Genomic DNA, 11264 nt, shown 5'->3' on the forward strand with positions numbered 1-11264 from the left:
CCTTTCTTTAAGCTGTGATTAAATACAAACCCGACATGGTTTATGCTGGTGCCATTCTGCGGGAGAAGATGACTAATATTTTAAAAACAAGTACATCTTCGGCAGAAGCTAAATTTCTATTAACTCGTCACTGGCATGCATAAACATTCTAATGGATATTTACATATCCATTATATACCTACATCTACATACACATATAAATGCACATGTGTGCATATGTGTGTTAACTACTTCTATGTACCTAAAAATTCCAAAGTTATTCTGTTTGAAGCTTCTGAACATGGCCACAAGGCTCTAAGGAGGTGGTTCTCAACCCGTGGGTGGCGACTCCAGGGACAATCGGCCTTTTCACAGGGGTCGCACATCAGATATTTATATTAATTCATAACAGTAAGCAAAATAAGTTATGAAGTAGCAATAAAATAATTTTGTGGTGGGGGGAGTCACTACAACACGAGGAACTGTATTAAAAGGTTGTAGCATTAGGAAGGTTGAGAACCATTGCTCCTAAGGGTTGAAGAGAATGTACTAGAAAGAGTGCAGTATGGGCAGTGGTAGGGCTGCCACTCAACTGACAGCTGTTTCGTCAAGCTGTGACCTCAATCATATATTCTGAAAAGACCCTCATGTTCATCTCCCACTAGGGGTAACAAACAGCAGGCTGAAAAAGGGTCAGTCTGGCCCACAGTAGTCGCCAGGCCAAGTCTCCTACAATGACGAGGCTATCATGCTGGAGGGCCTGCATCCTGGCAGGAGCAGAGCAGGCAATGCCAAATGCCCAGCAGTGCGCTCAGGAGACAGACACTTGAGGAGCAGTCTCTTGCGGGCGGGCCTCCCCCATGGCACAGCCACCCAGCTACCGGCGCAAAGAGGGAGGTGCTACGTCTTTAGGTCCCTCGGAAACCTGAAGCACCCGGAGCCTCTGGGCCGAGGGAACACCAGGCTCTCTCTCGGCGCCCCCATTTGACCGGGTCACGGTAGTAGACGAGTCCCCCGAGGAGCGCCCCTGAAGCTGCAGGACTGCAGAGAACGCTCCGGGCCGCCTTCCGGACAGCCCTGGTTCCGCCAAGCCCAGGCAGCTTTTGCTCGCTCTGGCTCCGCCCTTGACGCCAAGCCAAAGTCGCCCTCGTTCTTCAGGGCCCGGCTTTCCTCCCTCTTTAGGTCCCTGCTCCCTTCACTAGTGCCCGGTCGCCATCACGACGCCAGGCCCGGGCTCCCATTGCGCCTGGAGCCTCGGCCTCCTCTTTCCTTCGGCCCTGGCCTCCCTCTCGGGCCCCAGCTCCCTTGCTACGTCAGACCCCGGCCTCCCTTTCTCCTCAGGCCCCGGCCTCCCTCCCTCCCTCCTCCGATCCCGTCCTCCCTCCCTCCTCGGGCCCCGTCCTCCCCGGTCCTTCCCGGCCCTGACCGTTGCGGCAGGCGGCTGGCTGAGGGCAGAGCGGGCTGTTGCAGGGCACGCTAGGCCGCAGGTAGTGCTCGCGAACGATCCTCAGCGTCCGGCCCTGGAAAGTCCTCAGCAGCAGCACCTTCTCCCGCTTCTGCAGCATGTTGGCGGCGTCGCCCGGCACAGCCGCCGGGAAGCGGCGGGCGGCGGGCGGCGGCGGGAGGCGAGGCCGAGGCTTGGGGCCCGCCCCTCGGCCCGGTAGGGCCTGCAGTGGCAAAAGCGTTTCCGAACCCGGGAACGACCTTGCTGGGGCCGAGGGTCCGCGTAGCCCAGTCCAGCCCAACCTGGACTTCTTTAAGCCTTAGTTGCCTCTGAACCTGGAAGAGTGTAGATAAATTGTTGACCCCAAGGACCAACGGACCTGACGGTAGGATGTGACAGCTAGTTTAAAAGTCGTGAGAAGATTTTACTTTGTTTCTACTCACAGGCCGGTGTGGGAAGGGCTGCCATATTAGCAGGGGTAATAACTAGAGTTTTCTCATCCTTGCTTTTGCAGTATCTAAAAGAATTGAAAGGCTCAACAAACAAGCTGGTAACCCTGCTGGCCAAACATGTTTTCCCCTTCAAAAGATGCTTATTTTAAATTTTAATACTTGTAAACATTCAAACACTACAGATAAAATGAAAACCAATCCTTCTGGGGTAAACACTGTACAACTTTTGTAGCGCTGACAGCCTCTGGCAGAGGAATTCTTGAAACTGCTATGGACACGATCACTAAGTATTGCATTGTACTTGTAGCTACTGACAGAAAGGACGGTATCTAGGAAGACCACAGTCCTTCGCTTCTCCAAGCACTCTAGCAAGACTCTTCCCACACAAGAGTCTCGTTTAGCTTCCATAGATCAAAGGAGTGGGCATTTGCTTGTATCTCCATTTTACAGGTTATGAGGCTGCATTAGGGAGCTTAAGTGGCCAAGGATGCCTAGTTATTAAGTGGCAGAACCAATGTTCAAGCTAGAAACCAAGTTTTTAAGTACCACCTGTTCACAGGTGAGTAACCCACAGGGCCTGCACCTAAGAAATTTACTGTTTGGCAAGCTCTGGTTAAGTTGGCTGGCCCAGCTGGCTGGAACATGGCGTTCTTCCAATGCTGCTGAATTAAACCAAGTCCAGCCTCTCGTTTCACCCTAAGAGGATGTATAGAGTTGTGATTCCCTCCTCATGGACCTCTGTGTCAGGTCACTCAGAATGAAACTCAAGGTGGACTTGCTCAAGTGGGAAAACAGCGTAGAACTGGTGCACCGTTAGGGTTCCTAGCTCTCTCCACAATGATTATATATATATATTCCTCTCAGCGTCAGTCCAGAGAGCCCTGCAGACAGTGAGTAGCCAAAATCGTTCTATACAGTAAAAATACTTTTGACAACTGTCCATGAGTCCCTCCCTAGTTCCCTTCCTATCTTTTTAAAGCCTCTGATTCTATGGGATTGGAGGAACGACTTTGATTAGACCTTAATCTGCCCTTAATATCTCTCTTTCAGCACTTTGTGGCTTGAATTGTCTGCAAATGAACGATCCTTTAAGGAATAGAACATATCTAGGGTCTATTGAGAGTTGATTTCTATCAGCATTTAGAATAAGAGTGGGCTGCAGCGTAGTTTGTAGAGTTCTTGCCTAGCATGCACAAAGTTCTGTCCTATGCACCAAAAAAAAAGTAGGTGGGGAGGCGCACAAATTTATAATCCCATCACTTGGGAGGCAGACACAATAGGATCAAATATTCAAGACCCTGCTGGAGAGATAGTTCAGTGATTAAGAGCACTGGTTGTTCTTCCAGAGGACCCTGGTTCATTCCCAGCATCCACATGGCAGCTCACAACTGTAACTCCAGTTCCAGGGGATCCTGCGCCCTCATGCAGGCAAAGCACCAATGCACATAAATTAAAAAAAAATAATGTCATTCTTGGCTATACAGTAGTTGGAGGCATGAGATGCTATCTCAAAAAACAAGTTAATTACAGTAATCCAATGCCCATTGCATATCTCCTTTTCTTATATTAGGGCAAAAGGGTACAATTTATTTATGAGATGATCTCAGGTCTCCAGGTTAGCCTTAAATTTGCATGTAGCTAAACCTCTGATCATACTGCCTATAGCTATTTTTAACTTTTGGGATTACAGGTGCCTGGGGATGGAACTGAGGGCTTTGTGTTCCAGGTAAGCTCTGAGCTCCCCGCCTCTTTTGGAGACAGGGCTGTGATGAACTTGCACTTACTCCTCCCTCTGTCTCTCAAGTGCTGGGATTCTCACGCATGCAGGCCTGACTTTACACATTATGTTGAGGAACAGGACTCCTTAGTTCCTAGAACTGAAGATTTATTTATTTATTTTTTAATTTAATTTTTTTAAAGATTTATTTATTTATTGTGTATACAACATTCTGCCTCCATGTATGCCCGCATGCCAGAGAAGGGCACCAGATCTCATTACAGATGGTTGTGAGCCACCATGTGGTTGCTGGGAATTGAACTCAGGACCTCTGGAAGAGCAGCCAGTACTCTTAACTGCTGAGCCATCTCTCCAGTTCAGAACTGAAGATTTATAGTAGACCTTTTGGTTGGTTGTTCGGGGCGGGGGTTTATCTTGGCAATCTGAGGCCTCTGGACTGAAAAAATGCCTATCAGGCAGAATAAACTAACTGATGCTACAGTGAGATGGCTCAGCAGGCGAAGGTGTCTGCTGCACAACACACATTAAATAAACTGTAATACATTCATTTGACAAAGTCTCTGTGTCTCAGGACAAGATGCTGCACAGGTGCGGAACATCACTAGTCTGTCTGTCTGCAGGACCCAGGCTAATGAAAGGGGATCTCTCTGGAACACCATTGGTCGTTGGAAAAGGGGAGAGAGTCCTCTAGAGAGCCTCACACCAACAACTCAGTCTAGAAGGCATGCTGTCGTTCTTGCCATTGACCAGAACCAGTCACCTGACTATAGAGCAGCAGGAAGTGTGTTCTTCAAGGTCTGAAGGCAGGCATCAAGAACCCTTTAAACTAAACAAGCAATTTACCAGAATGCCCTGCCCAAAATGCTTAGCCCTAAATGAGTCAACCCATTCCGTCTGCTGCTTCATCCTCTTTATTTGGGCCAGCTGTAGCTCAGCTCGCTGTCTATCCTTGGCTTGGGCATTCTACCTCTTTTGGCATAAGTCCCTCCATAAGCCATTAAGCCAAGCACGCATCATTACACACCTGGAATCCTTACTTCACATGATTCGGTATGTGGGATCCTTTATGGCAGATAGGATGAACTCTCTTTGCCAAGTTCTTGGCCACATTTTCTTTAGGCACAACTGATGACCAATGTTGTCTTGCCTGCTTTGCAGATAGAGGGTGGTGGCCATGTATCTGGGTTCTCTTTGGCAGAATATAATGGCACTATTTTCTGCAATGACTCATAATACCCCCCAATCCCCACCTGCATGCTTTTTGTAATAGTTTCACCAGCTGGATGCCAAAGCTCAGGGTGTTATTGGCAAACCAGCATTAAAGATGGCAGAGCCCCTTTCTACTTTGGTTCCTGAAAGACTAGGGCAGAGCTTGGCCTTCCCCTTCCCAGTGGATCCTTACTAGAGAAATAAACCCTTGGGGATCTAGGCAATGAGAATACCTGCACTTGGCAGGCAAGGGAAGAAAAAGCAAGCTCAAGGGTTCAAGATAAACTATCATTACCTACATATACACCCATTTAACAAGAGAGACTAAGGTGGCTGGAGATGTGGCTTAGTTGGTAGGGCACACTAAGAAACTTGTCTAATAGTTGCAAGATGGTGTTTAAAATAGACCATAAACAAATACCCCCCATCAGATGCTAAACACCATGAGTCAGTTTGATAATTTATACAGTCACACAATCCTCTAGCTGGTAGGAACCAGTGTGTTCTGCTGTGTTCTGACTTTGTGGGGGCAGCAGAGCCACGCTGGACAGGACGTCTGATGACTTGCTTCTGTCTTTAGATATTGCTTTCCTTGAGAACCTAAGGGCAGATGGACAGCATGGCACCCAGGTAGCAGGACACTGTGGCAGCTTCCAGCACTCTGGTCAACAGAAATCTCTCGCCATACCACCATTTCCCTGGTACATGGCTTCCCTCTTCCTCTGCTGAGCACCAGTGTGCTTACAGTTTGAACCAGCCACAGCACCAACAACCCTTCTTACAGATGCATCCTGGGAATGCACTCTACCAAGGACTGAGAGACCCGGGATGGTAGATATACAAAAGAAATTCCAGAAGATAAGCTCTAAGAACTAGAGTGCATTGCAGAAGCAAGCTTTGAAATATTCTGTGTCTATTTACTTCTTATTGATTTATTTATTTTGACTATAGTACAACACATACTTACTGCAACACAGTCAAACAATGCAGCAGGATGCAAAGTAAGAATGCATAAATTCTGTTCTCATCTGCAGTCTACTCTCAAGCAATACACTACTGTTGATTGCCTCTCAGTCATTTGACTTAGATCAGGCATGTACTGTTGATAGCTTGTCTGGATCCCAAGAGTTAGAGATAACCCAAAGTTTGCAAATCTGAAGGGCTGGGGAATCCGTGTCGTACCAGTTCATCACAGCAGATGCTTCTTGGCTTGTAACTGAAGGCCACAGGATCTTCTAAGCACTATCTCGTCTCCTCTCTTCCTTTTCCTGTCTTTTTTCTTCCCTTTCTGTTTCTGTGATAAAATACTGAGGAGGCTGGTGACATAGTTTAGTGACAAAGGAACGCACTGCCAAGCCTGAAGATCTTAGTTTGATCCCCAGTACCCACAAGCAGAGATCAGACTCTTGTAAGTTGTCCTCTGACCTCACACACATGCTGTGGCATCTACACTGTGACATGTGCATGCACACAAAAGAATGAAAATGTAATAAAATACCCAAACAGAAGCATCTTAATAGAGAAAGGAGTTGTCTTGATCCACAGTGCCAGGAAGCAGTCCATCCTGGCAGGGTGGCAGGAGAGTGAGGCAGCTGGGCACCTTGTGTGCAGTTAGGAATCTGAGAGGATGAGTGCTCGCACTCTGTCCATGGTCCTTTTTATCCAGTCCAGGATCCCATCCTAGGTAGAGTGCTGCCCACAGCAAGGGAGTCTTCATCTTAGCCAGTCTAATCAAGGTAACCCCTCACAGACGTCCCCACAGGCCCCTTTCCCCAGGTGTCTCTAGATCTCAGCAAGGTGACAACTGGCATAACCACCGTATTTCACCTTTGAGGCTTCCCTCCCTCCCTCCTTCCCTCCCTCCCTCCTCTCCTCTCTCTCTCCCTCCTTCCCTCCCTCCCTTTTTTGAGAGAAAAGTTCTCTCTGTAGCCCAGGGCCTCCGTTGTTCAGTTTCCCTGCCTCAGATTCAAGGTGTGCATCCTCATGCCCAGTTTTTTTCTTGCTGTAGTTCTAAAAGCACAGCCTTGACTACACTACTGTTCACAAATGTATTTTCCAGGGAAAGAAATGGGTTAGGAAGGACTGAATCAACTGCCCAGGCCACACACCGAGTGAGTGTCGAAGTCGGCCTTGAACTTAAACAGGCTGACTGCAGAGTTCTCACGGCAATGGCCCCCGCTGTACAGCCTTCTACTTAGAAAACACGGAGAGCTGTAGGTGGGGGCACATTCTCTGGTGGGCCACAAGGAGCTTAGTAACAGAATTACAGAACTGGAGACAGTGACACTCAGCTATTCATATAACTTCTGGAGCCTTAGCAATCTCAGTTATAGAAAGATGCCCAATTGCACAGATGATACTGCGTCCCCATACTAATGAATCAATGGCTCTAATAGGTCATGTGAATGTCTGCAACTACCCCATTACCTAAAAAGTCAATGGCTTTCACTTGCACCCCATGGCAGTGGGGTGAAAATGGCTCCTACAACCACTTTATTTGTTTTTCGGGGTTTTTTTTCTTTCCTTTTTTTTTTTTTTTTTTTGTTTTGTTTTTTGAGACAGGGTGTCTCTGTGTAACAGCCCGGTGAATTTTATTATGGAAAATTTTATTTCTCATGAAGGTTAATATGATCCTTGCTTTAGCATTCAAAACATTTAAGAAACCCCAATAACTTGATTTGCAATGATCACTCTGAGATGTTCTGCTAACTCACTAATTATTTTACACTTATTTACATTGTCTCAGCTCCATTTTCCCTGTGCTGTTAACCTACTGATAATTCTAGAGTTCTACCACTAGGAGGTGCCGTTTCATTGATTTTTTCCCCTTTTTTTTCCTTTTTCTTTTTCTTTTTTTTCTCATAAATTAATGCTTTGCCTAGTCCCTTTCGTGGGAATATCTGCTAGTGAAAACCTTGGCCTTTCACATACCACTGTTAACATGTATCCAATTACTGGAGACAAAAAGAAACACACCAAACAGGTTAGTATTTTTAACAATACTTTTATTCAAGGAGCTCAAAGGTCCAGATACTTGAACATTAATTAGTAGCTAAGCTTCATTGATTAACACAGAAAAAGAAAAGAAAAGCTTGAGTCTTGAGGCAGAGCACAAGAAAATTCAGTCACATGGCTTGCCAATTACAATTCAAAAATAAAAACATTGCTGTTGTAGATTAATTTTTTTTATTGATTTTCTTTGATGAGATTAAGTTTTCACCCATTTTGTAGAAATGTTTCAGCAGATCACAGTAAATAATTATTTCACTGGGTAAATTTATCACACAGAGTTTCCCTATTCTATTTTGTTCTGTATTGTTACTGCATATGTCTGAGCTGGAGTGAACAAATCCGATTTTACATCTGTGTCAATAGCCTAAAAGTTCTGAAATCAATATAAATACAACAGAAGGTTTATAGAGAAATGGAAAAGAAAACAATGAATGCTTGGCCATAATCCTGAACCTGGGTAAATTAAAGATATAAACTTCTACTTATTTTCATTGTTTAGTAAGTAAACTAAAAGTCACACTAAAGGATACTTGATAGGGTTTCACTGTAGCTTTGGTGCCTGTCCTGGAACTCTGTAGATCAGGCTGGCCTTGAACCCACAGAGATCTGCCTGCCTCTAGTCTCTGCCCAGTTAAAGGATGCTTTTGTATCTGGTTATAAAGCAAGAGAATACAGATTGAAACTTAAAATGACAGTTATTCTTTTTTTTGAGACAGAATTTCTCTGTAGCTTTGAAGCCTGTCCTGGAACTAGCTCTTGTAGACCAGGCTGGCCTTGAACTCACAGAGATCCGCCTGCCTCTGCCTCCCGAGTTTTAGAATTAAAGGCGTGCGCCACTGCCCGACGCAGTTATTCTTTTGTTGGTGGTGTTTTTTGCTTTTTTGGGGGCCTGACACCCAGTTACTAAATTCATGCAAGGAATCTTATTCTTTCTTATGAATGCCCAGCTTTTGCTTGGCTTATTTCTAGTCAACTTTTCTTAAATTATGCCATCTATCTTTGGTCTCTGGGCTTTTACCTTTCTCTGTTTCTGTATACTTTCCTTTTCCTTCTCATTCCATGTCTGACTGAGTAGTTGGGTGACTGACTGGTCCCTGGTGCCCTCCTCTTCTTGTTATCTTGCTTCTCCTCTCTTGCTTCCCTTTTCTCCTATTTATTCTCTCTGCCTGCCAACACTGCCTGTCCTTTCTCCTGCCTTAGTATTGGCCGTTCAGCTCTTCACTATACCAATCAGGAGTTTTAGACAGGCAACGTAATACAGCTTCACAGGGTTAAACAAATGCAACATAAAAGAATGCAACACAGCTTTGCATCACTAAACAAATGTTCCACAGCATAAACAAATGTAACACATCTTAAAGTAATATTTTACAACCATTCTTAACTTTTTGTTTGCTTTTTTATTTTTTTTTTTCTGAGACAAGGTTCCTCTATATAGTTCGGAATGGCCTTAAACTCCCCAAAGATCCACCTACATCAGCCTCCTGACCACTGGGATTAAAGGTATATGCCACTATGCACTTGGAATCTTAATTTTGTTTAAAAGGCCCTTCCCACCAGCACCAGGATTCTCATTTGAACAAGTCTACACCAAAGGGCCAGGAATCTTGGATTATCTTAGAATTCTGTCTACCAAAATGATTTTTAAAAATCTCTTTCTAGTGAGATAACTCAGTGAATAAAGATTGCACCCTGGGTCTAGACTTCACTCTGGAGTCTTGCACAGAATTACACCGCACCCCTCCCCCCAGCTTCGGGAGGGTAACATGGCTACACTCACTGTTCTGCCCAACAGTTTCTCACAGAGCAGGGGGGAGCTGTGTGCCAGATTAGGATCCTCTCTTAGATCCCTGTCACAGGTGAAAGGATGCCCGGCTGGTGAAGATCTGACTGGTAAATTTAAGATGGCAACGTCCTGTCAGTCCTGCTTCATCTGGCTTCGGTGATGGAGCCTGACAGAGCCGGTATTGGGGCATGTCTGGTCCACCTTCCATGCGGGGCTGTGCTGGACAGACAGACCCGTAAAGGGCCGGTCTCTGACTGCAGCATTTAGGTGGAAGGAAGCAGGGTCGGTTCCTATCCCTGTCCCCCACCCTCCAGTCCAGTCCTGTCCAGTCCGTGTTCCCCCGCCCTACACTTCAAGAGATATCATTAAAAATATACTCTTTTGCCCATGAGAGAACATCTTAGATCTTAGACACCACAAGCATCTTGTCCTGTTTACCATTTAGCCTTCAAGGTCCTTCCAGTAATATACTTATTGTTCTTTAATTAGCTTAAGGCCCTACAGTTATCACAGAACAGCACTTCCCATTCTCTGAAGCTCCTACCAATCCCTGATCCAGAAGTCTGAGGGAAGGGGAAGTCTTCAGTTTTGGGAGCGCTGCTATTTCAATATGAAACTATAGACAATAACCCGAAGCCAACCTCTTCATTAGTGGATGCAGACTTAACAGCAACACACACACCCTACTTATTGGCTCACACTGGCATGAGATTTATGATCCTGAAAACATGGAGTTTCCTGTCCATAGCCCATTATATCCACCATCTGGGCGAAATGTAAAAAGGAAAACCAACTAAGTAGGTAAGGTTGATTAGCACCAAACAGGCCACAACTGACCAAACACCATACTTAGGCTTCTTTTCCATAGTTTTTTCATTTGTTAGCAATTTTATGGATATAACTCATGGACCACACGGTACTCCCTTCAGAGGTGCAGTTCCGGGCTGGGGTGTAACTCAGTGGTAGAGCACTTGATTAGTCTGTCCAAGGTCCTGGGTTTAATCCCCAAACCAAAATGGAATGAAATAAAAATGCATATAATTATAAATATATGCAACTAAATATAAATACAAATAGCTACATTTATTTATTATAATTATATACCTTTTGTATTAACTGTACAATTATATATATATAAATTATATATATATATAATTTATGGGTTATTTTATTAACAGGTGTGCTCAATTCTTCATAAATAAGTTTAGCTACAGGCAAGTTTAACACATTTTAAAAATAAACCCATGCCGGGTGGTGGTGGTGCACACCTTTAACCTCAGCACTTTGGAGGCAGAGGCAAATGGATCTCTGTGAGTTCAAGGCCAGCCTGGTCTACAGAACTAGTTCCAGGACAGGCTCCAAAGCTTCACAGAGAAACCATGTCTCAAGAAACCTAAATGAAAAAATAAAATAAAAAATCTCATTTTCTTAAAAATTATTTTATTTATGTGTATGTGTGCCTACTTATCTGTATGTGTACCATGTATGTGCAGTGCTTGAGGAGGCGGGGCATGGATGTCAGATGTCCTGTCAGTTTGTCACGAGCTGCCCAGTGTGGGTGATGGCAGCTGGTCTGGGTCCTCTGGTAAAGCAGCAAGTGCTTAGAATTGTTGAGCCATCCCTCCAGCCCGATTCTTTGAGCTG

The 11264-nt window shown here is 45.1% G+C and overlaps 1 protein-coding gene across 4 annotated transcripts in view; it reads right to left on the reverse strand.

Annotated features, from left to right (window-relative positions):
• Dis3l (DIS3 like exosome 3'-5' exoribonuclease) overlaps positions 1-1597 on the reverse strand; it is a 40607-nt gene extending 39010 nt beyond the window's left edge. Inside the window, exon 1 of one of the 4 annotated variants that reach the window (XM_085689225.2) lies at positions 1406-1596. In XM_085689225.2, coding sequence (XP_085545351.2) covers positions 1406-1544 — 139 coding nt within the window. In that variant the 5' untranslated portion in view covers positions 1545-1596. Of the gene's footprint in view, positions 1-1405 lie in introns of all 4 variants that reach the window. The other 3 variants (XM_048423362.3, XM_048423363.3, XM_048423364.3) reach the window with 3 other exon arrangements.
• Between the last annotated feature and the right edge of the window lie 9667 nt (positions 1598-11264).

Source organism: Myodes glareolus, chromosome 4 (genome assembly GCF_982192425.1).
Source record: "Myodes glareolus chromosome 4, mMyoGla1.1, whole genome shotgun sequence".
In the NCBI taxonomy this organism is placed as follows: domain Eukaryota; kingdom Metazoa; phylum Chordata; class Mammalia; order Rodentia; family Cricetidae; genus Myodes; species Myodes glareolus.